Genomic DNA, 26,472 nt, shown 5'->3' with positions numbered 1-26,472 from the left:
CCAGAATCACTGTCTATCTTTAATACTTCTCTGGACCCAGTAGACTACATCAGTGAGTGGGCTCCCTTGCTCTTTAACTTGGGCTTAACTTGTGTTCAGTCAATGGAAGGCACAAAAAAAGATGAAAGTGAGGCCAAGGTTTTTATTCCTGCAGCTCTCTCCCTACCAATTAACAGTAAACCTCCTTTGTTCCTGTGCTAAAGGTCAGATGCTATCAGGCAGCCCTATCTTAAAGCTCCTGATTAGGGGCCTAGTGAACTATTCCCTCTCCTTGCCCATTAAGACCAACCTAAGTAATAAAAGCTCCCAACTGTTACTAGCTCCAGGGTACTTCACCATCCACCTTGGTTCAGTTGACCATATGCCCACATCTTTATGAACAATATCTTTATTAAACCCTACTCATTTAACTTTTGTGCTATTTCCTACCAGGGCCCTAACTAATCTAATGTCCATTCAAAGACAAGCTAAGTTGAGGATAAAACATTCTAATCAGTGTGGCAATCTCTACAAGGCAGTGTTAGACACAGTGCTTCCTATAAAGTTATCCACAAATGTGTGTTGATTATATGAATAACCCTAAGAAAGCATTCAGAAATGGTTACGTAAATTAGATCCATTAGAGGCACTTAAAAAAATAATAAAGGTTTTGGAGTCACACAAAACTGGGTTCAAGTTTAGCTTTGGTGACAAATGTTAATCTTTCTCATTAGTTTCATCTTCCATAGAATGGGAATACCACCACTTAATTAAACTAAGTTGTGGTACTGAAAAGACCAAAATAGTTCGCATGAAAATAAACAACCATTTACCACTGTGCCTGGCACACACATTCCAAATCCGAAGTTCCTCCCTTCCCCAAAGTCAACTCTTTCAAAAAGACATTTAGCCAAAATTATATAAAATGGCTCAAAATCACTTGTTAATTTAAACACTTTCCTTTAAAATGACTTATAAAGGTAACACAGCAAAATAAAATAATTTTTAAAAAGATAAGAAAATGGGGGTGTCTGGGTGGCTCAGTCTGTTAAGTGGCTGACTCATTTTCAGCTCAGGTCATGATCTCATGGGTTCATGAGCTCAAGCCCCACATCAGGTTTTGCTCTGACAGTGCGGAGCCTGCTTGGGATTCTCTCTCTCTCCCTCTTTCTCTCTGTTCCTCCCCTGCTTGTTATCTCTCAAAATAAATAAATAAACTTAAAAAAAAAAAGATGACAAAAATGATCAAGGAGACATTTAAAATGATACCAAGACAGTTTGTAAACAAAATGCAGACAAAAAAAAAAAATCCATACATTTGTTATCAGTGAACCAGAAATCTGACTGTAAGTTTTCTAGCAGCAAATTCAAAATGAGAAATGTCACAGGAAACACTTTTTTTTTCAATATATGAAATTTATTGTCAAATTGGTTTCCATACAACACCCAGTGCTCATCCCAAAAGGTGCCCTCCTCTATGGAAACACTTTCTATAGAATAAAAAGCCTAAGAGAAATTTCTTCCACTAGTCTCATAAAGAACACACAGTAATGCAGTGGGCAATATTCTAAACAAAGTCCTTATGATAAACTGGCGAACTGGTAGGACCTTCAAAAAATAATCTCTTTACACATACACCGATGACTGGCTTCTCAACAGAAGTAATAAAAGTAGTATAATATTCATGGTAAAAACTGAAGTCTCTGAATGTAGAAAAAGACCTGAATTCATATCCTAGTTCTGACACTTACTGTGATGTAGTTTTGAATAACACACTTAACCTGACCCCAAGAAGATACACTGCCTCAACACAGTAACCATTCAATAATCAATTATTCCTAGTATTCCTAAAAGCAATTCAATGGGAGTGAAAAGGAAGTTATGATACAGTTCAAATACAAAAAGTTCTCCAAATGCCCTGGTTTAATATAAGTTGATTTTAGAGCTTGTAAAGCAATGTTCTCAAACTTTGGTATTATCAGAATCATCCAGATGTTTCTAAAATACAAACTCCTGGGCCTCATTCCTACAGATTCTGATTAAGGAGGTCAGAATAGGGCTTGGGAGGTTTGTTTTGTTGTTACTGCCTTTAAATTCCCAACATGATTCTAATGATCACCCAGTTTAAAGGTCTGCTAATTAACAGCAATGTTTCTCAGCCAGGGGTAAGAACCACAATCACCAGCAAAGTTTTATAAAACTCCAGATGGCTGACCACTCAACACCACCACAACTTAATGAATCAGAATCTCCAGGCCAAACTGACCAAATAATCAACAGCTGAGTGAAATAAGAGAGAAGCTGCTGTTGTTCAAGTAAAGGGTATAAAAGCCACAAAATAAATCAATAACCTCTGGACTAACAGGAGTTGAATGTAGAAATGGATCAACATTTTACCTAACCAAGAAAATTAAAGATACAGGAAAAGGGGGAGGGGGCTAGATTCTTGACCTAGATAATATAGTAAAACTACGAAAAGGAAAACAAAAATGTGACTTCAGTTAACTTTCTGTCTACAATAAAATGAGTCAATACCACTGCAGCATTTGTTATCCTGCATCACTACAAAATATTGCCATTATTATTCTTAGAACAGATCTGAAGAACAGCCAAAATTATCTTAGTTCCAGGCATTAACTAAATTCTGCAATAAAATTCAAACTTCAAAAGGTCACATATGAATTATACAGAAGTTTTCATTATTTTTAAGTATCTCTGGGACCTCATCTTCCCTGGTCTTTCATAGCTGAAATTACGGAGATGTAACAACAAAGTTTCTACCTGACAATGACAAGGACTGCCATCATGGTTAGAGCTAAGGGAAGCAAGCTAAGTGGAGTGCCAGTTAGGGGGAAAGTTTCTTAAACAAAAGACAAGTAAAAGAAAGCACAGCTAACTTGCACTTGGATTTTAACTTTCTCAATCTAAATGCCAAAATCAAATACTTCTTAGTCTGAAAGAGTGGCTGACAAGTTCAACAAGAAATACCAAATATAAATACAGTATCTTCTTAGCATTGCAATTAAATTTATTTTCTTCTCAATACTGGTTTTTATTTGTATTTTACTAATACATACTATCACAGCTAATTAACGTGAACATTAATATTTTAGATTTTTTTTCTACTATTTATTTTTGAGAGAGAGTGTGTGAGAGAGCAATCGTGCTCAAGTCGGGGAGGGGCGGAGACAGAGGGAGACAGAGGATCCAAAGTGGGCTCAGTGCTGACAGCAGAGAACCCTATGTGGGGCCCAAAATCAGAAACTGTGAGATCATGACCTGAGCCAAGGTCAGGTGCCTAACCGACGGAGCCACCCAGGCACCCTGGTGGCTCAGTCGGTTAGGCACCTGACCTTGGCTCAGGTCATGATCTCACAATTGGTGAGTTCAAGCCCCACATAGGGTTCCACACTGACACTGCTGAACCTGCTCCTGATTCTCTCTCTCCCCCTCCCCCATGCATGCTTCTCTCTCAAAAAAATAAACAAACTTAGGGGCGCCTGGGTGGCACAGTCGGTTAAGCGTCCGACTTCAGCCAGGTCACGATCTCGCAGTCCGTGAGTTCGAGCCCCGCGTCAGGCTCTGGGCTGATGTCTCAGAGCATGGAGCCTGTTTCCGATTCTGTGTCTCCCTCTCTCTCTGCCCCTCCCCCATTCATGCTCTGTCTCTCTGTCCCAAAAATAAATAAACGTTGAAAAAATAAATAAATAAACTTAAAAAAAACTTATAAAAATAAATAAAAGTTAACTGAGGCTAAAAGACATTTCTCCAAAGAAGATATATAAATGCACATGAAAAGATGCTCAACACTATTTGTCACAAGGTAAATGCAAATCAAAACCACAATGAGATATCACTTTATAACCACTACGATGGCTGTAATTGTCCATTAAGCATCCGACTCTTGATCTCAGCTCATGATTCCATGGTTCATTGGATCAAGCCCCAAGTGGGGCTCCACGCTAACAGCACAACTCTGCTTGGGATTCTCTGTCTCAAAATAATAAATACATGTTAAAAAAAAAAAAAGTCAGATGATACCAAGTTTTGGCAAGGATGTGAAGAAATCAGAGCCCTCCTATATTGCTAGTGCAAATGCAAAACATTTTGGGAGTTCTTCAAACAGTTAAACACAGAGATACCATATGACCCAGCAATTCCACTAAGTATATGCCCAAGAGAAATAAAAACATACATCCACACAGTTATCCACAGATGTTCACTGCAGCATTATTCACAATAGCCAAAAGCAGAAACAACCCAAATGTCCATAAACTGATGAACAGGTTAATAACATGTAGTATATGCATACAGGGGAATATTATTTAGTAATGAAAAAAGTGAATTTTACTGATATATGCTGTAACACAGATAAGTCTTGGAAACATTATGTTTATTGAAAAGTTCCAGTTACAGGGGTGCCTGGGTAGCTTAGTCGGTTAAGTGTCCAATTCTGGATTTCTGCTCAGGTCATGATCTGACAGTGCAGAGCCTACTTGGGATTCTCCTTCCCTCCCTCTCTGCCCATTCCCTGCTTGTGCTCATGCTCTCTCTCTCTCTCTCTCTCAAAATAAATAAACAAACCTTAAAAATAAATAAATACTATTACAAAAAAAAAAAGTAAGTTCCAGTTACATATCACCACATACTGTAGGGTCCCATCTATGTGAAATGTCCAACAAGCAAATGCTTAGAAAAAGCAAGATTAGTGGTTTCCTAAAGCTAAGTTTGGGTGAGAGAGAGAAATAGTTACTTCTAATGGGTACTGGCTTTCCTTTAAGGGTAATGAAAAGTCAGAAGAAAAATCAGTAGTCAAGGGTTAGAAAAGAGGAGAAGATGAATAGGTGGAGCACAAAGGATTTTTTAGACAGTGAAACTACTCTGTATATTTGAAGGGTGGCTGTGTCATTATACATTTGCCTAAATCCATAGAATGTACAGTGTCAAGAATGATCTCTAATGTAAACTATGAATTTGGGTAATAATGATCTGTCAGTGTGGGTCCATCAACTGTAGCAAATTTGCCACTCTGGTGGAAGATGCTAATAAGGTCGCTATGCATACCTGGGGGCAGGAAACATACAGGAAATCTCTACCTTGTGCTCAATTTGGCTGTGAATCTAAAACTGCTATTTAAAAAGAAAAAAAAAATCTGTAAAAAAATCAGTAGTTGGACAGGGGAAGATCAACAGAGCACAGGGGTTTGTTGTTTTCTGGGTTTTTTTTTGGTTGTTTTTTTTTTTTTTTTTTTTTTTGGTGGAGGGGAATAAAAATATACATAAGACAGTATTTACCATCTTAATCATTTTTAAGTGTACAATTCAGTGTTTTTAATTCCATTCATATTGTTGTACAACCACAACCACCATCTACCAGAACCCTTCTCATCTTCCAAACTAAAACTACACCCATTAAACAATAACTATTCATTCCCTCCTCCCCTCTGCCCTGAGCAATCATTCCATGTTCTGTCTCTATGGCTATTCTAGGTACCTCATGCACTGCAATTACACAGTATTTGTCCTTTTGTGGCTTAGTTCATTTAATATAATGTCCTCATGGTTCAACCATTTTTGTAGCATAGATGAGCATTTCCTTCTTTTTTAAGGCTTAATAACATTCCACTGTATCCACATACCATTTTGCTTATCCATTTATCTGTTGATCAATACCTAAATTGCTTCTATCCTTCAGCTACTGTGAATAATGCTATCAACATAGACATATATATCTCTCAAGACCCTGCTTTCAGACCACCTGGCTGGCTCAGTCAATAAAGCATGTGACTTGTGATCTCAGGGTTGTGAGTTCAAGCCCCACTTTGGATGGAGAGCTTACTTTAAAAAAGGAAAACAAAACAAAACCTGCTTTCAATTCTTTTGGTAAATACCCAGAAATGGAATTGCAGGATTATATGGTAATTCCATGATTAAGTTTTTGGAACCACCATACTGGTTTTCATAGTAGCTGCACTATTTTACATTCCCACCAACAGCACACAGGGTTCTAATTTCTTCACATCCTCACCAACACTTGTTTTTTTCTGTTGTTTTGATAGCAGCTATCCCAATGGGTGTGAGATAGGCCACAGGGGATTTTTAAGAAGTGAAACTATTCTTTATGATCTTGGAATGGTGGATATATAACACTACACACTTGTCAAAACCTGTAGAACTCTACAGCACAAGAACAATCCTTAGTCTATACAATTTTTTTAAAAAATCATGAAGAAAATCAAAGGATCCCAAGAAAGAATATAGACTGAGATAAGAAAACCTAACTGTAAAAAAAAAGAAAAAAAGAGAAAATCTAACTGTAGTTAAATGTATGAAACAAGCTCACTGAAGGGGATGGGGGAATAAATGGTGCTGACCTAACTTGGAAAATGCAAGAGTCTGTAGAACTAGAGGGAAAAGGAATTGCACGTAAGAACTCTACTCTAGCTGATAAAGTTGTTCCCCAGAGGGCTACAGATTAATAACTCTGATATTGCTACACTACATACATACTGAAAAGGAACAGCAGCCAAAGGGACTTGTCCCAGATAGGAATTTACAGGTAAGCAAGGAGAAGAGGCTAGAAGGATAATGTGCAAATGGATTCGAGTTGAAGACATTAAATATTTAATATAGATACAGGTGGTTACATATAGAAATATTTATAGATACAGTGCATGTACACAGCTTAGTATATACACATACATCTGTTTTATCAGCTGAGAGAAACTGAAAGAATAAAACTGCAGTAGTAAGCACATCTAGCACCTATATCTTGGTCTCTAACCCCATTCTCCAATGAAAGGAACCAGAGCTGTTTGGAGAAATGGCTGATTCTAGGACTGAGACAGAAAACAGGCAAGATGAGCCTGTACCATCTTATAGTACAAGGAAGTCAACAAGTTCTTTTAAAAAAAATCCTTACTAATGGAGATATGTACAGGAGCACAGCAGCCAACTAAAAGTGTTCTCAATGGCCAAAGCTGGAACAATCTGAGCAACAAAATAAATGAAGAAGTATTGGATTATATCCTTACTAATATAAACAAATAAGGGAGAAGAGATAAATTTCCTGTGCAGAATAATTCCAAATAAATTATATAGATACTCCAACCCTAAAAAAAGGGAGCATAACTCCTTTCCCTTTAAGTGTAGGATGCATATAGTGACTTCCTTCCATAGAATACAGTATGGAAACAGAAGAAAAAATAACTTTACAGTGGAGAAATCCGATAAACACTACTTCAGCCAAGTGACCAAAATGAGTACCAACAATAAATCCTGATAATCTGTACCTCTGAAATGATGTGATGAAAATGGCACATGCTCATCCTTCCCAAAACCCACAACCTCAGTCTGATCACAATAAAAACATCAGGGATGTCTTAGTAGCTCAGTCAGTCAAGCATCCAACTTTGACTCAGGTCATGATCTCACGGTTCATGAGTTCCAGCCCAGCGTCGGGCTCTGTGCTGACAGCTCAGAGCCTGGAGCCTGCTTTGGATTCTTTGTCTCCCTCTCTCCCTGCCCCTCCCCCACTCGCACACACTGTTTCTCTCTCTCTGTCTCTCTCTCTCAAAAATAAATAAAAAATTAAAAAAAAATTTTTTTAATCAAACAAATTCCAATAGAGGGGCATCCTACAATATACCTAATACTCCTCTAAATTCACAAGATCATCAAAAACAAGGAAAGTCTGAAAAAATGGCAGATAAGAAGTGTGTAAAGAGAGGGGCGCCCGGGTAGTTCAGTCGGTTGAGCATCTCACTTTGGCTCAGTTCATGATCTCACAGTTCATGATTTCGAGCCCTGCATCAAGCACGCTGCTGTCAGCGCAGAGTCCACTTTGGATCCTCTGTCCCCCCTTTCTCTCTGCCCCTGCCCCCCACTCTAAAATAAGCACTTACCAAAAAAAAATAAAATAAAATAAAAAATAAAAATAAAAAAAATAAAATAAGCACTTACCAAAAAAAAAAAAAAAAAAAAAAAAAAAAAAGTGCCTAAAGAGACATGACAACTAAATGTAATGTGGACAGAAGACATTAGGTAAAAACTAAGGAAATCTGAATCAACTATGGATTTTAGTTAACAATGTATCAATTCTGGTTAATTTTAACAAATGTACCATACTGATGTATCAATTTAAAGAAAGAAAAAAAAAAAACTGCCAGTAACTCTAGGCTGATGGCCTCTTACTTCCTGGAGTCGATTTTATAGCCTGGTAGTATATCTAGGTGACTAAGAGACCTGCGCCATTAAAGGAGATTTTTATTGTTTCCAACATCCACGAAAACTTTCTCCTCACAAAAAAAACTTCTGGACTTCTATTTCAGTACCCTTTCTTCAGTCCCTGCAGTGCCTTCACTCAATCTGAGGTTAGGTCAACTTCAACAAGCCCTCACCATCAATTCTAACCATTTATGCAAAACACCCATCTATTCTGGCAGGTGATGTCACCACGGCATAGTATAGCAAGCAAAAGGCAGCCCACGAACCCCAGGTAAGACACATAAGCCCCTCATCACCAAGCCTCTTAAAATTATGGTGGGCCATGCTGGACTCCTAAAGACCTTAACTCTAAAATATCTGCTTTGGGGCGCCTGGGTGGCTCAGTTGGTTAAGCATCCCACTCTTGATTTCGGCTCAGGTCATGATCTCATAGTTCATGAGATCAAGCCCCATGTTGGGCTCTGCTGCTTGGGGTTCTCTCTCTCTGCCCTTCCCTTGCTCACACACTCTCTTTCACAACAAATAAACTTTAAAAAATATGTATCTGCTTCATCACTAATATCACTACCTTTTCTTAGCCCCTTTGCTATTATTCAAATATCCATAAATACATATTTGTACACACATGTGTTTTGCTTCTACAAAGTGATCATTAGTTCCTTCGAGACAGACACCATAAATTCTGTATTTTGGGGTACCTTAAAACTACTCCCCTTCTTCCTTTCTAATAGAACCCTAATTTTGTTCAGGTGGCAATTTGTCCAGCTTTGAACAGTGAAACCTAAGGGGAAGTTTGTTGTAGAAACTCTGGGAAAGCTTTTGCCTTCCTGAAAAAGAGGCAGATTTATCTGATGTTGTTCCTCTTTCTCTCCTTTTTTTTTTTTTTTTTTGGACTTACATACAGGTCTGATAGCTGGGGGTACAACTTGCAACTCTGAGAGAAAGTCCAAAGCATTTCCACAAATGCTGATCCTGAAAGTGCTGAGTTCATGAACCCATGCCAGTGATTGCCTATCTCCAAATATCTTTTTTTTTTCCCAACATTTATTTTTGGGACAGAGAGAGACAGAGCATGAACGGGGGAGGGGCAGAGAGAGAGGGAGACACAGAATCGGAAACAGGCTCCAGGCTCTGAGCCATCAGCCCAGAGCCCAACGCGGGGCTCGAACTCCCGGACCGTGAGATCGTGACCTGGCTGAAGTCGGACGCTTAACCGACTCCGCCACCCAGGCGCCCCACCAAATATCTTCTTATACAAGACAAATATTTATTTCAGCACTTGTTTAAAAAAAAAAAAAAATCAAGTTGCAGCACCCAGCACCATAAGCAACAATGATAACTGTGACTTCAAAAGAAAGACTTACAGTATACCTCCTGAGCTTTCACAATAGGATTGGAAAGGAGGCAGAAGCTCTGAACAATCCTAGGGGGAACTATTAAGCAAAAATCACTTACAGGGATCAAAAACTTTAAACAGCCTAAACCCTAACCTTACAGGTAGGGCATATCACAGCTCAGTATGCCCTAATATTGACAGACATCTTGCCAGGATCCTGGGATCACAAAATATTTAAGGAAAGTCTTGAACATAAAAAACAGGAATGCAAACTAGCAAAAACGGAGAAAAAAAGCAACTTGGAGGCTACAAACATTATGCAAGATAAGAAAACTAAACACAATAAAACAAACAAAAAAAAACCTATTTTTGGTATACAAAAAGAATTAACAGAATATATTAATCCAAAACCTAAGTAGAGGATGCTATGAAGAAACTATATTCAGAAAACAAACAAAGGTGCCTGGGTGGCTCAGCTGGTTAAGCATCCAACTCTTGATTACAGCTCAGGTCATGATTTCACAGTTGGTGAGTTCAAGCTCTGCTGAGTGAGCCTGCTTGGGATTCTCTCTCTCCCCCTCTCTCTGCCCCTCCCCTGCTCATGCTGGAAGGAAGGGAGGGAGGAAGGAAGAAAACAGCTCTTGGAAATTAAAAATACAATAGCAAAATAATTAAAAATTCTGGGGCACCTGGGTGGTTCAGTCAGTTAAGCATCCAACTCTTGATTTCAAGTCAGGTCATTCTCACAATCATGAGATCAGGTTCTGTGCTGATGACACGGAGGCTGCTTTGGATTATCTCCCTCTCTCTCTCTGTCCCCCCTCTCCCCCATCTATTTCCCTCTCTCTCTCTCAAAATAAATACATAAACACCTTTTAAAAATTAAAAACTCATTGTAACAACTTTCAGTTTCTAGTAGTAGCAGGCTAGGTTTTTCGGATCAACTTTCACTGTTCCACTGGATAAAAACTTTAAAATATGGATAAAATATATTTCAAAAATATAAAGCATCAAAGACAAGCCAAGATAACAAGGAACTACAAAGTCACAAGTGAAAAATTCAAACCAAAAAGGAAAAATAAAAGCATATAAGCTACTTTTACCCTGAGGATGTTTGTTAATCCTAAAAATCAGGATCTTTGTTTTGATAACATAGCACAAAATGTGGGGACAGAAATCAAAATCCAACACCTACACAAGGGAATTTCAAGCTCTGAATTTGGTTTAAGGTGGTCTCACACTAGGAGTGACTCCAGGCACGTAGAAGAAGAAAATACAAACCCTATACATAACATGGAATACCACAAACTAACCATAAAAGAATGATTCTCACATACAGCATGTTAAATGAAAGAAGTCAGACAAAAAAAGAGGATATATTATTCATGTGAAGTTTTAAAAAATCTACAAAAGTAATCAATGGCAATACAAGTCAGAATTGTGGTTACTGTGGGGTGGATATTTACTGGGAACAGCATGAAGGAAACTTCTCTATCTTGATCTTAGTGAGAATTACAGGAGTATGTTCATTTTTCTTTTAATCTTAATGTTCAACACATAAGATTTGTACACTTTAATGGCTAAATGCTGTATCTTAATAAAACTTTAAAAAATGAAGGTGAAATAAGGGCATTTTCAGATTCAAAAAGTTAACAAATGTTAATTATATTCTGCCTTGGCAAACAGTAAAAGATGTTCATTTAGTTCATGGTCCAAGTCTAGAAGATTGATTCAAAAGTTAAAGTTTGTGTCGGGGCACCTGGGTGGCTCAGTCTAACCGGTTAAGCATCCAACTTCGGCTTAGGTCATGATCTCATTGCTTCTGAGTTCAACCCCTGTGTCAGGCTCTGTGCTGGCAGCTCAGAGCCTGGAGCCTGCTTCAGATTCTGTCTCCATCTCTCTGTGCCTCCCCTGCTCATGCTCTAATATAAAATAACATAAAATAAAATAAACCAAAAAGTTTTTAAAAAAAGTTATGTTTATTCAAAAGCTATTTACTTACCATAGCTATTTCAATAATTTTGATTTTTATAATTTGCGATGGAAAAAGAATCTCAACTAAACACCACTAATATGTCAAAAATCTCTCAGAATCAACTTAACATTTTTACTCACTAAAAAGTAATCTTTTATGCTTTCCCAATTCATTAAGTTTCAGAAAATTTACATTTATTCTTACATGACCACCGAAGAGAATGTTCACTGTTGTCATTTCTAAAATCCAAAGGATCATAAAATATACCACAAAAATAATCATTTGGGGGTGCCTGAGTGGCTCAGTGGGTTGGGTAAGCATCCGACCCTTGATTTTGGCTCAGATCATGATCTCACAGTTCCTAAGATCAAGCCATGCATGGGCTTACGCTGTCAGAATCCCCAGCTTGGGATTCTCTCTCTCCACCCCTCTTCCTGCTCACATGTACTCTCTCTCTCTCTCTAAAATAAATAAGTAAACTTATAAGAAAATAATCATCTGTACTCAAACAATCAAGGAAATGAGAACTCCAGGCCTAAAAGAGAAAAATTTCATATGAATGGCACAATTAAATATATTTCAAGATTATAAAAAGGATCCCTAAGAGGGTGCCTGGATAGCTCAGTTGGTACAGCACTGACGCAAGATCATTGAGTTCAAGCCTCACGATGTGGAGCCTACTTAAAAAACCAACAAAGGATCGCTAAAGTTAAATGATATAAGAAATATACATGCTGGGGAAAAAAGCCAAAATACCCTTAGTATTCAACACATTAGCTGATAACAGAATTACAGCAATTCATTGATTTCCTTGTTCAACAAATAGTTCCGTGCCTATTTTATGCCTATTCTTTTTCTACAAAATAGGTATACAGCAGGGATACAGCAGCAACAAAAGAGATGACTCTCACTCTAGAAACAACAAAAAAATGGTATGACTGGAAAATCTGACTAAACATTTATATTTCTTCGAATTATGACAAATATATAATACTAATATTTCACTTATTTCATGAGGTATTGTGAAAGTCTGAGGATTAGTCCTCTATCAAGAACTTAAGGAAAAATTGTTCCTAAGTCCCAAATATTAATAAATAATTTGGATTCAATAGCGACATTTTACAAAAACTTTTATTCTTATTCTAAATTTGTTTCTCTTGGGCTCTGTACAAATTCTAAATGCTGAATCCCACATTACAAAAAGCAGTCAGAGAGCATCTTACAACACCTTACACATCTATCTATGCTTTGAAAGAGGTGGTTTTAAGGAAGTAGTGAATGAAAACCCTGTAAAAGTAATCACAGAATACAACTTAATATAGGAAAAAAGGAAAATGCTGAAAAGCACAGGTGACAATATTAGAATTAACTGTATCAAAAGATTATTTTTAAACAATTTGCAATTTTAAGGCATCATTTACCATCAATTAAAGGTGGTATCTCAAAATATTCTAAAATATGTTTGATATTTAAGAAACTTAGTGCATAAATCAAGCACACTGGGAGGATGATCAAAACTCAACCTCAGAGAAAGCACTGGAACAAAACTGATATAGAAGTAAAAATATTAATTCATATCTAGGGTAATGGAAAAACAGTGTAAACAAAATACAGAAACAACATATATTTTAAAAATACAACTGATATCAGAACCAATAACACACTGTTAAAAGAACACCCTTCAAATATTCTTGAAGAGGTGATAAAATAAAAAAAACTTTCATCTTCTAAAACCCAGAGGGATTCCTCCTCCTGCCACCAAAGGCTTCGGAAGGAAGAATAATCCCTTCTACTAACACAAACTAAAACTTCCTTCTGTGGATTTTTAAATAGTCTAAAGGTTGAGTTAATTAATGCTAATAAATAACTTCTTTCTCACTCACTCCATGAATTTGAATCCAGCATTTAGACACACCTACCTCTCAGCCTGGTCCCAATCTACCCTGCATCACTACTTCCAGGCATCCTAGAATTCAAATTCAAGCCAAACCTAGCCATTACATTCAGGTCAATCCAGCAAACATTTACTAAAGATCCTAGTAGTGTCAGGCTCTATGCCAGGCAGTGTGCTGATGATAGGGGAGAATAGAGCAATGAATCAGACAATGATTAGGCAATGATCTCTGCCCTCTAGGAACTTCTCAGGAATCTCCATATGCAAAACCTTCCTTATTCCAAACCCCATGCCAAATCTTTTTTGGTATGTCTGATACACATAGCCTAAACTAATACATGGAACAGTTTTTGCTTCCTATGAAACAAAACTTAGTATATAATCTTTTCCCACTAGTTTTTAATACAGTGCAGGTATGACTATGTTCCCCAAAACAGTATTTTTCTGTTTTGCTATTGAGCTAAAAATGTTTAAAGACTGAAGACTAATAAATAAAATAGCACTTGTAGGTGCCCTAATTATAAACCATTCATTACTATTCTCTTGTCCTATTTTCTGCCTGCAAACAGGAGCCGATACATAGGAAAAAGTAGGTAAAATCGGTTTTTAAGGGTTCAGCCAAACCCACATTTATAGACTGGGGGAAGGAGAAAGAGAGTGAGTGTTCCAGAATAAAGGCAGGGAAGGGGAGTGGAACTGAGTGATTTAAGTAGCAAATGCAGAGGAGAGAGATTGGTTAGAGGCAGTTCTCCAGCTTCCACCTTATTAGGACAGAATGGTGGCATAAATAGGTGACTTGATTGACTCTCAGCCTCCTTAACTAAGAACAACAGTTGTAAGACAATGGTGAACACAACAAATTCTACCAACAAGAGGGAATACAATGTAATAATATTTATGGGTGCCTGGGTAGCTCAGTTGGTTAAGCATCCCTCTTGATTTCAGCTCAGGTCATGACCCAAGGGTTATAGGATCAAGCCCTGCACTGGACTCTGCACTAAGGGTGCAGCCTACTTGGGATTCTCTCTCCTCTCTCTCCCTCTGCCTGTTTCTCAATCGTGCTCTCTTTAAAAAAAAAAAAAAAAAAAAAAAATTAAATATTTATACCATGACTATTTTCCCAAAGGTTTGAATGTACAAGAAATAAGTATAACATAAGTAGTAATCCATAAGAAAGAGATAATCCAGAATGTGTACTCTGGAGAAAAGGAGGTTTAAGAGGCACTGATCAACAGAAGACATTCTGGACAGTGATACCAACATAGAGGAGTGTTTGAGTTAGGAAAGAGTATCACCTCAAAAATGGCTCTAAGTTTCCTCACAGCAGGGCCAATGTTATAAACCTTTCTAAATTTCACCATTCACAGTGCTTCCCTATAATAGACACTCAGTAATTTTTTTTTAAACTAAATTCCTACAGTAATTTCATGGTCTTTAAAAAAAGCAACACCATTCACATTAATTAATTAATAAATTGTTTTCTTTGAGGGCTCCTGGGTGGCTCAGTTGGCTGAGTGTCTGACTTCAGCTCAGGTCATGATCTCACAGTTCATGGGTACAAGCCCCACATTGGGCTCTGTGCTGAACGCTCACTCAGAGCCTGGAGCCTACTTCAGATTCTGTGTCTCCTTCTCTCTCTGCCCCTCCTCCACTCACACTCTGTCTTACTCTGTCTCTCAAAAATAAATAAATAAATGTAAAAAAAAATTTTATTTTAATAAATTGTTCTCTTTGTCAATCTCCTCTACACAGGTGCACCGATTTTCTAAAAAATGTGAAGTAATCTTCAATATTACAAATACATTCTAAACATTATAGACTACAGTGGGACCAAACTGCTTTGTCCTAGACAAACCCATTACTGTGGCCTAAGATTTCATCAGCTATTTTTACAGTCACATCACAAACCTATGAGTCAGGTAAAGTCAGAAGAAATGCCTTTAGGTCAGTTTTTCCCCAATATAAAAGTTTTTTACCCAAACACTAAAACTTAGCTTCCTAATTTTGGATTCAATTTGTTTAGACATTCTTAAACTATTACCTAGACCATTTAAACCATCATCACCTACCAAGGCCTTCAGAACCATAAAGACTTCCTCCAGGATGCACTTTTTAATCAGTAATCAATACTCTGCATAACAGACTATTAATTCAATGAGGCAAAACATGCATGATCGCCTATCGGCATTGTTTCGGTCAGTGAAAACAAAGATTAATCCAGTTCTATACTCCAGGACTCAAAGTCTAGTACACTTGCAGTGTAGGTATTAAAATAGAAATGCTATGTAAATGCTATGTGGACAAAGATAAAGCAGCATTAAGGGTTAAGATTGGGAGTTATCCACTGAATCTATCATCCAACCCAAATTTTTCAATTTCTTCCGAAAAGAGCATGAGCTCTGTCAAAAGCACTTAGCTAATAATTTAATGAAAATAACAATGGTTTTTAAATTATACACTTTTGGGGTGCCTGGTTGGCTCAGTTGGTTGGGTGTCTGACTGTGGCTCAGGTCATGATCTCACAGCTGGTGAGTACCATCCCCTCGTCGGGCTCTGTGCTGACAGCTCAGAGCCTGAAGCCTGCTTCAGATCTTGTGTCCCCCTCTCTCTCTGCCCCTCCCCCACTCATGCGCTGTCTCTGTCAAAAATAAACGTTAAAAAAATTTTTTTTAATTATACACTCTTAAAGCTAAGGGCCAAAAATCACACAGACCAAGGAAACTAAGGCACACACTCACAATCCATACACAGATTTTTTTGTTGAAATTTGCTCCTCAAAAAAACAAGAGTATCTCCTAATAAATAAAATGTACTGACTAAACACAGGACTTGTCCAATCTCTAATTTTCTCAGTTTTAAAAAGGGCTAATAATCACAAAATCTGTGCTTTGTGAAGTCACAAATTCATACTTGGATTCTTTTTGATCCAACCATTCTTCCTGTGATAATAAGAAAATCAACACAATAAACAACACTTAAGATGCCATCTTATAACTGGGCCACCTGGGTGGCTAAATTGGTTGAGTGTCTGACTCTTGATTTCAGCTCAGGTCATGTTCCCAGGGTCGTGGGATCAAGCCCCATGTCTGGCTCTGCACTGAGCATGGAGCCTACTTGGGATTCATTCTCCTCTCCTTTCATTCTCCTCTCCTCTCCTTTCATTCTTCTCCCCTCCCCTCCTCTCCTCTCTTTCCCCTCCCTCCCTCTGCCCTTCTCCCCCACTCACGCTCTCTCCAGCTCATTAAAATTAAAAATTTTTTAAAAAGATGCTATCTTATAATTATGTTGCACCCTGAAGAAATGAAGATACTGTCATCTCTTTGCTTCATATAGCCAAGAACAGAGAACCCAAAACTAAGTCTCTAGTATAAATTCAATGCTTACTTAAAATGCTCATTTGGAACACGTGGAATCCCTTGAAGCACAGCTCAAATCTATTACCAGTTAATTCATATCCCCTCACAACCAAACAACAAAGTCTGACGTAACCCACTTAGCCTATCATTTTTAGTTGTCCCCCAGAGTCAGTGTTAAAATGGTTCTCTATTATTTTATCCTCAAATTTAACATAAGACTTAAGCATTAAAATAGCAATGAAACTCCAATGAATAGAAGAAAAAAACTCAAGTTTGAGTGCATAACTGCATTCATCATTTTTTGGTAACAACATGCTCCCAATAATTAAACCTTTGGGATAGTAATGTAATCTTAAACATAAAATAATAGAACTGGTTTCTAAATTCAGAATTTCAAGAGAATTTCCCCAACCTCAAATTCCTCAATGACAAGAGCACAGTATAGGTGTTTGTTACAGTCCACTGGAAGCACAATATCCTTATTCAAAACAGAACAGTAAAAACAGGAAGTCCAGTCAAATTTTTCTAAGGTCTCTTCTGGGTGCTAACAATAGACCTCTACACCAACTTCTACTTTATCTAGAGTTTAAGCATCCAGATGATACTAGTTCATTCTATATCATTTGGTTTCTTATAAAGGTTTCCCTCAAATCGTAAAACCACTAAAAAGTTTAACACACAGTGCATTAAATTTTAAGAGAAAACTTAATTTAAAATTTTTTTCGTAATTTCCAAAAGGATACAAAATAATTTTTATAGTTAGAACAGAAATTCCCATCTCTTCTACAGTTAACCTTTCCAAACTGAGAAACTATTCAAAAGCTGAAAATAAATAATCAAAATACAGGAGATAGTGGGAGATTGCTAATCACTTTTGAATGCATTATATTCTTAAATTACAAATAAAAAAATTTTTAATCGCATTTTAATCTTGACTAAAATATTTGGTTTCTCCTTAAAACTTTTTTTACAGTATGATAAAGTGCTTTTTTAAATCTAAGAGTTAAATCTAAATACTATTACTCTACTCTTCCACTGTATACTTTAAAAAAAGTCTGTGTACATTTTGGTTTCCTCTGAAACGTGGATTATTTACGTAAAAATAAAAATATTTTCTAATTATAAATATAAATAAAACTATACCCATCTACTTTAATTGATAATGCACTACAGTCAATTATAAAATGTACAAAATCAAAGGGAAAAGGCCAATAACGCCTGAGAATCTAACTAACGTGAAAGGGTGAATTTTACATAATTCATTTACTACATAATCCTTCCTAATGCTAGAACACTCAATGCTATCTAAGAAATGAACGTCTGAGATATTTTCTTTTGGGTGGTGTGTTTACAGATTTGGGCAAACACTTGTCCTGAATGTAGCAGGAGATTCCTGGGCTGGCTAAGTGTTCCAACTAGATGAACTCTAAAGTCTCTTTCAGTTCTAAGATTCCCAGTCTGTGAAAAATAACCTAAGAAAGCATTTTGCCTTTCAATTAACCGATCTACCTTCATTCCCAACCAAACTGCTCCTTTAAAGACAAAAAAGTTCTTCCCGCCCCTCTGCAGTGGTTTCACGAGATCCTCGTTAACAAAAGGCACGAAAAATGTGCACAGGTGGGATAAAAAGGGGAGTGGTTGAAGCCAGGCAGCTCTCAGGACAGCGCCCCCACGCCCCAGGTCCCTCGGCTGCACCTGAGAAATCACTGCCCTCCACACCTCCACCCTTCCGAAGCTACGTCGCGAGCGAATTCTCCGATCTATTACAGCCCACCCGCACCTTGGTCAGTCATTGGGCATTGTCTGCAGCCTTTAGCGCCCAAGAAAGACAAGGAGGAAAGAAAGAAAAGGGGGAGAACGAGTGAGAATAAAGAACAGCGGAAAGGGAAGTAAAGCAATCGGGAAGCCCTACGCTCCTTTAGGCAAAATTGGCTTCCCCATCGACCCATCAATTTAATTCAGATCCAAAAGCCACCCTCCCGACCCAAGGTAGCAGCCGGGGATGGCCCAGCCCAAGTCCCCGAAGCTACGCGCGGGTCCGGGGCACACAGACTGGGAGAGGGAAATGGGCGTGTGGGCTGGGCCTGGCTGGCCGGAGGCCGGGCTCGGAACAAAGCCGCCAGGCTCCCCCTACCTGGGGCGAGGGCGGTGGGCGGCGCCTCGAGGCTCCCCGCACAGTCCCGGCCCGGCGACGCCCTCGCCCCGGGGACCCTTGCCCTGGCTGGGGGCCGCAGCGGGCCCCCTCCCCGTCAGAGAACAGCGCCCCTTTGGGACAATGGGCCCCCTCCCCCGCCTCCGGGCGAGGAGATACAAAGAGAGAAGAGCGCAGCCCGGCAAAGAGCCAGGCGTCGGAAAGTGAAGGCGGAGGAGAGACAGGGAAAGGGTGAGGATGGCGGCGGACGCGGGAGTCCGCGGGCCGCTCCCTCAGACGTCCAAGGCGCTGCCTTCAGCTCCGCCGCGGCGGCAGAAGCGGGAGCGCAGACCAGCAGCCCCTCAACCCTGGCGGAGAGGAACAGGGATCTGCACACAAAGGAGAGGGACCCCCGCCATCCGCTAGCGCCTGGGGCAGGAAAGCCCGAAGAGCTCTGGCCGCCGACGGTCAGCTGCGCCTGACCAGCCCGCGCCCCTCGCGCGCTGTGGCGTCCGCGCGGGGAGCCCCTCTATCGGACTCACCCACAGCTCCGTGCCCCAGCTCATGGCGGAACTTGAGGCGACTCCAGCCGTCTGGCTGCTCTGCTCTCCGTCCGTCTGTCGGCTCTGCTCTTAGTCTGTCCTACTTCCCACTGGCTGCCCAACGGGCTTGCGGCTCCACGGCTCTGCCTCCGAAGGTGCCGCGACTGCCGGGCTCCCCAGTGAGTGAGAAAGACTAGACAGGAGAAGCCGCCGCCGCCGCCGACGCCGCGTCCCCGCCTCCCGGAGCCGGCAGGGAGGGGGCCCGGGCCGAGGGGAGGCGGGACGCGGAAAGGGGAGGGGGCGGGGCGCGATGCACCCTGGGATCGCGGCGGACCCGCGCTCGCCTGGCCTTTGCCGGTAGAGTACCCTAGCAGAAGGGTCTCCAACCAGCCTGGCTCACTCGCTAGGTTTCTTCCTACCTGCCGCCTGGGGTCGGACAGTACCACCCCCGCCGCCACTCTCATCTCTGCCTCCAAGATGGAAAGGGAGAGAAGGGAAACACTCCCACCTCCCTTCTCTCCCCTGAGACCCCTTAGATGAGGCAACAACTCCAGTCGCCCTCCCTTCCTGCTTGTCGTTCCTCCACCTGGGAGAAATCCTAACATAGAAACCTTTTACAAATCCTTGGGTTTACATAGTCGGAGATTTGTATTTTACTTATTTTTTTTAAGTCTTGATTGGTAAAGGTGATCTTGAGAATCATCGAAATGTGTAGAGGTTGAACGTCAAATGTGAATGCAACGTGCGCCGATTCTGTTTTTAATAAAACATTTTAATTTTATAACTTCTGCCAGGAAATCATAAGAAGAGGCAGATCTTTCAGCATACATTTTCATGTCTTGCCATAACAAGAGATAACGACATGGACCAATATGAGCCGAGTAATCACCTGCAGGAAATGAGAACCGAGCTAGACCCAGCTGAGGAATGGGCGCCTTGTCCGTGGGGGTTGGACGGGAACCAGGCTCCTCCTTGGTAGTGCAAAGAGCCTATTGGAACTTCAGATACCTCTCACTCAGAATATGGGAATCTTAGAGGCAGGTCCACCATTTCCTCTTTCCTCTGGGGATTACTTCCCGGCCTTTGTGAACAATCATTAACTGCAGTCATCTAGATTGGTGGGTACCATTAGATATCAAATTCACTTAGCAACTGCTAACATATGCTTTAGTATTAATTGCTTGTCTCCTAAACACACACACACACACACACACACACACACACACACATACACACACACTTCAATCCAGTCACTAGTGTAGTGCTCCTCAGTGTCATATGACAGCTGAGTGTCTTAAGTTATCCCAACCGGAGTGTCAACATTTGAAACTCCTCCCCTTGAACTGCCTGCTCAGGTGGCCCAGTCTCTTCCGCTTCAATCCTTGTCTCTGCCTAGCTGTGAAGCCTCGTGGACTTAAAGGCAAATAACCTGTGCTTTCCTGACAGGCCACCATTCTTGCTGAATCCTTACCTCTCTTCTCTGAATCCAGCTTTAAGCGTACAAATACTCTCTTGCAATGGCCAATTTTAAGTATGCCATGCAGTGAAAAGTCTGTGAAGCGCTGATTGAACACTTTCTCTTTCCAATATTTGTCTATACTGCCTGTATTTAAAATAGAATTCCTTCATTGTTACTTGTCTCACCTAATGCTGCTATCCATTTCCCCTCTCCCTCTAACTCCCTAGACATCATGAATGCATTTAGCAATTACAAGTAAGATTTATTAGTAGTAGAAAATATATTAAATGGTTGTCTCATTATTCAGAACCATTCCAATACTAAGGTTTACTGTATCTAGGTATTCTCATGAAAGTTAAGACAAGTGGGGCATAATTTGTGGAGAAGTTAAGACATGTGTGGAGCATAATTTAAGCCAAAATTGCATGTTTTTCCTTTAAAAAGTAAAATAATCTACCAATAACATTGAAGATCATCCTTAACCATACTGTTTACACAAGTCCCCAAATGAACATAAAGTCTTATCTCCTGACTGAATATTTTTCTTCTCCCAAAGTTTCTGAATAGAACTCCACACTTAGAACAATTCATTTCTCTTCAAAAACTTAGATTTTTGGCCAATAATTCAGGGAAAATTTCCACTATCCTACCTTACTATAAAATTTAAACATAATTCATATAACCAACTTAAATTGATCATCTCTTTTAAGTAACTTTAACTTACAAAATTTTATCATGATTTCAGAATTCACTATTCAACAGTCTTTAAGCAGAAATGATTAAAAAGTGAAAACTATCACAACAAAAGAATAAATGTTTTGTTATATTTTGTTATAAAAATAATAAAGATTAATCAGATTCCAAAGTATTCCTTTTTATAATGAATCTCTAAAATAATGCAGGCACATTTCAGCTAACGAACCCTCAGAGGTGTTTTACACACACATGCATAATCACACACACAAATATATATTATTGGCATGGCAGTTTATAAAAATGTTGATTTTTGACCTAATCAGAATCCACTGGGTGTTTAATTATTCATATATATAAGATTTATTCTTATGGACCCATAACAACGTGCTTTGTTAGCAGTTCAAACACATCATTTTTATCTCTAAAAAAGGTAAAACATAACTTTTAGCATCTTGAAAGCAAAATCTCTTTAGTATAACAGTAGTCTACTATTATTTTACTTCAGATGCTATGCCCAAATCATATTTTGCATCATTAAGGGATACAAAATCCTGTCAAACCAGTTATTTTATACCTTTTTGCTATTTGACCTATCTTGGCACCCCATTACCACAGAGCTTCTGTTTCATAATACAGATTGTATAATGTAATCAACAATAAGAAGGAATTGAGAAAATAATATTCTAGCTTTCTCCACATATTTTTACAATGCAGCCACTCTACTGAGTAAACTTGAAAGAGGTCAAATTACACAGGCTCATTAGCAATTTTAAAAATTATTACATTGTATCTTTTTATTAATTATGGAAAATAATTTTTATTGAATCCATTTTCTCTTCAAGCATATGTTTGAACTCTGCTCTATGATAAACCATTGAAATGTTACATTTTCTTTTGTGTATTTTTATCTTGTATTAATTCAAATGTAAGTTCCTTTTATGGTTTCTTGGTTATAAACATAGCTAATGTCCTTTCCAGTTTCAAAATTTCCCTGTATGAATTCCCTTATTAAATTAGATTGTGAAAGATAATTGTTCACTGCTGCATTCTGGAATATAGAGTAATTTACTAGTCCAAATGCATCAACCTCTAACCATACATCAATCTCTTGTCTTAAAGTTAAATTCTTGCAAAAGTTTATTCCAAGGGGTGCCTGGGTGGCTCACTCAGTTAAGGGTCCAACTTTGGCTCAGGTCATGATCTCATGGCTGTGAGTTCAAGCCCCACCGTGAGCTCTGGGCTGACGGCTTGGAACCTGGAGCCTTCTTCGGATTCTAGGTCTCCCTTTGTCGCTCTCTGCCCTTCCCCTGCTGGTTCTCTCTCTCATTCACTTGCTCTCTTGCTCTCTCACTCTCTCTCCCAAAAATAATAAATGAATAAATTTAATTTTTAAAAAAGTTTATTCCACGTATAAAATTAGTAATGTCTCAAGCACTTTATCGGAAAGTGTTTTCAAAGAAAAAAATAAAACTTTGTATCAACACTTATAACACGGAAAGCTTTTCTTAGCATATATGTACCAATGTCCCATCTATAAAATGGTTACCAATCATAAAGAATTTCCACTATTAAAAGGAAATCTCTAGCATGAACAATAGCAACTCCTTTCTTGTTATTTAAATAACTTAAGATTTCTGTCTTAAAACTATAGCGACAGTGTCCACAAATAGAATCATTATCTACATAGATAGACCAGAACAATCAAACTGAAACTATTTTAGTTAGAATATCAAGACAATGTACTTGACACCTCCGTTTTAATGCTTCAAATGGAGACCACACCAGAAACCGGATCATACCAGAATACAGAAATGCCAGCCGAATGAAGAATGGCACTGACTAGTAAATAGTCATCGCTGCTTTCTGAACTGCCAGTTTTCCTAACCAAGAGTTGGAAGAGTTTCAAAACTTGAAGAGGATAGTTTAAAGTGGCTCACTGAAGAAAAAGAAAAAACCACCTACTATTTTGTCTTTGGGGATTCTGCTCTCCAGTACTGAATCTAGTTAAAGCATTTCATGTAATTGCTGCAATGAAATTTGGCAAAAAGAAAAAAAGTAAAAAAATAAATAAAATTTTGTGTAAATCAAATGGAATAGATTAATTTAAAGAGGTAACTCATTTCCACTTCTCTATGATGATTGGTTCTTTCCCACGGGTTATTATAGAACTGGGTGGATGTAAAAGCAATTAGGTATTTATTTAAATTCTCTTTAGAGTCAGGAGACCTAGTATAACAAAAGTTAGAAATTTCTTCAGGTGATTATTACACTTTCCCATACCCATTCAAAACTTCCATTAATTTAACTCTTAAAGCATTCATTTGTTTTTGTTTTTGTGTGGGGTTTTGCCTGTGTTGACAAATTTAAAAATATACACACCAATAGGGCACCTGAGTGGCTCAGTCAGTTAAGTGTCCAACTTCTGCTCAGGTCATAATCTTGTGGTTCGTGAGTTCAAGCCCCGCATCAGGCTCTGTGCTGACAGCTGGGATCCTGCAGCCTGCTTCAGATTCTTGTGTTTCCCTCTCTCTGCCCCTTGCCCACTCACACACTGTCTCTCTCTTCTCAAAAGTAAATAAACATTAAAAAAAAAATACACACATCAATTAACAAAAAGAACACCTAGTTCTCTATTTTCTTTTTATGAAATCCAATCTTTGCATCCTATGCACTTATAGAAGTAAAACCAGCTTTTACAAGCTCACAAAAACCGATTGTTACGTTTTCAGGACTTTTGCAAACAGACTGTTAAAAACATTAGCTTGGTACCAGTCATAGTGAAACTATTTACACCATGGAATCGGCAAATGCTACAAATCAAGGCTGTCTTTTCATTTGAAAAACTAATCCTTAAACATCAGCGCACCATTGTTGAAATCCTATACAGATTAACATTAAAGGAAATGAAAATTTACCTTTAGCTATTAGGTGAGAACAATTCTGAAATGGAATGATAAAATTTAATTTCATTGACTCCATTCAGATATATTTGGGATACTCAGGATCTAACATTACCATTTTTGTCTCATTTCCTGTGTAACAGAATCATACCTATTATGGTAATCCTTGTTTTTACTTTCTTCCTACTAGGATTCTAATGTTCGTAAGTCTTTGTCATTTGATATTTACTATAACATGTTATTGATTTACTTAAAAAGTCATAAATAACAATTTCGCATCCTCCATGTCAGGATTTTATGCTACCTATGAGTCAATGCTTAATATCATTTTTGTTGATAATAAAGATGATTTAAAGGCTGATTCTCATCATCCTTGTCCAAATCCAATTAGCTAAAATTTTAGTGTTCGTTTTATGGACCAAAACAGCCTAGATTTTAGATATTTTAATTTCTTTGAAAATAAGATAATCTATATGTAAACTCAATGTATTTTTACTTTTAACCACCATTGCATTGTAACAATACAGTTTTATCCTTTAAATAAAAGAGCAAGTTAAAGCCACTTATTTTGAAATAAGCCAGCAGATAAACACTTTCTGGTTAAACTATTAAAATCTGACTTTATCCTACAGAGCCTGGTCTTATAGTTATAATCTAGACCGTCTCTAATACAGGGCATTCTAGAGAGAATTAGTTGGAATAGCTTCCAATAAATCAAAAATTTCTGGGACCACATGGGTGGCTCAGTTGGTTAAGTATCTGACTCTTGATTTCAGCTCAGGTCATGACCTCACCATTTTTCAGATGGAGCCCCTCATTGGGCCCCACAGTGCTTGGGTTTCTCTCTCTCCTTCTGCCCCTACCCAGCTCATACTTTCTCTGTCTCTCTCAAAATAAACAAACATTTACAGAAAATTTTTTTCTGTAGGGTTGCCAGATTTAGCATACAAAAATATAGGAGTCCCAGTTAAATTTGAATTTCTGATATTGCCAATATAAATGGGACATACTTAAACTAAAATATTATTTGTTGTCTATCTGAAATTTGAAATTTGAGTTTACCTGAACATCCTGTATTTTATCTAGCTAAGTGTTCAGGATAATCTTAGATTAAACACCTTAGGTAAGGAATTCTTAACCATGAATTTCAGTCATGGGTTTGAGGGAGTTGATGAACACCTGAAATTGGCTGTAAAAGATTTTTGATAGATATGTCTGCAATATTTTCTGAGAACAGCTTGTATCTGTGGCTCTTAATGAAGAATTTGCTTCTTATAGAGTTTTGAAAAGTTGTGCCTGAGAAGGTTCAGAACAGTGGGTAGAAGATGCTATCACTTTTTGTTTAATAGAGGAAGTTTTTACTCTGAGTTTATATGCACAGGATACCTCTGAAAGGACAAACAAGAAACTGGAAGTAGGGGTTACCTCTGGAGGGGGGAAATAGTAGACGGGAGTGAGAAACCTCACTTTTCATTACCACTCTTTTGCACCATTTCCAATTTTATTTGGAAATAATTTTTATTACATTATTTTATTTTAATTTCATTACATTGCCCGTGTTTTACCTATTTAAAAAGAGTTTAGAATTAAAAAATAACAAATGCCTAGGCCTCACTCGAGGCCTATTAAGTCAGAATTTCTTCATTTCCAGTGGTTGGGCCATGATATTTGTTTGTATGTAGTTGTGTTTGCTATTTTTAAACTCCACAATGTATTTTGATTATTCATCTAAATCACACACATACTGTTTCAGAGCATTTGCCAAAAAAACTATAAACACAAACACACACACTCCACACTCACATAAATACCATCTTTTGTATCTCCCAGGAAAGGCTGAGAAAATGAATGACTCACTTCAAGCTACACTGGAGAGATTCTGTTTAGAATCTGATGGGGAGTGAGTCCAACCAGGCCACACTCAGGGGTGGGGAGGCAGGAAACCGCTCAACGTTTAAGTTGAAGGCTCAGGAAAATGG

At 38.5% G+C, this 26,472-nt stretch overlaps 1 protein-coding gene across 5 annotated transcripts in view; it reads right to left on the bottom strand.

Moving 5' to 3' along the window:
- The window catches only part of FNBP1L (formin binding protein 1 like), a 125,387-nt gene extending 105,685 nt beyond the window's left edge, over window positions 1-19,702 (bottom strand). For 2 of the 5 annotated variants that reach the window (XM_043575595.1, XM_043575599.1), the window contains exon 1: window positions 19,439-19,702. In XM_043575595.1, the coding sequence (XP_043431530.1) occupies window positions 19,439-19,462 (24 nt within the window). In that variant the 5' untranslated portion in view covers window positions 19,463-19,702. The remainder of the gene's footprint in view (window positions 1-19,438) is intronic. The other 3 variants (XM_043575596.1, XM_043575597.1, XM_043575598.1) reach the window with 3 other exon arrangements.
- Window positions 19,703-26,472: the final 6,770 nt, after the last annotated feature.

This window comes from Prionailurus bengalensis, chromosome C1, assembly GCF_016509475.1.
Source record: "Prionailurus bengalensis isolate Pbe53 chromosome C1, Fcat_Pben_1.1_paternal_pri, whole genome shotgun sequence".
Classification (NCBI taxonomy): Eukaryota; Metazoa; Chordata; class Mammalia; order Carnivora; family Felidae; genus Prionailurus; species Prionailurus bengalensis.
Note: the sequence above shows the minus strand (reverse complement) of the source record. Positions and strands in the feature narration are given on the sequence as shown.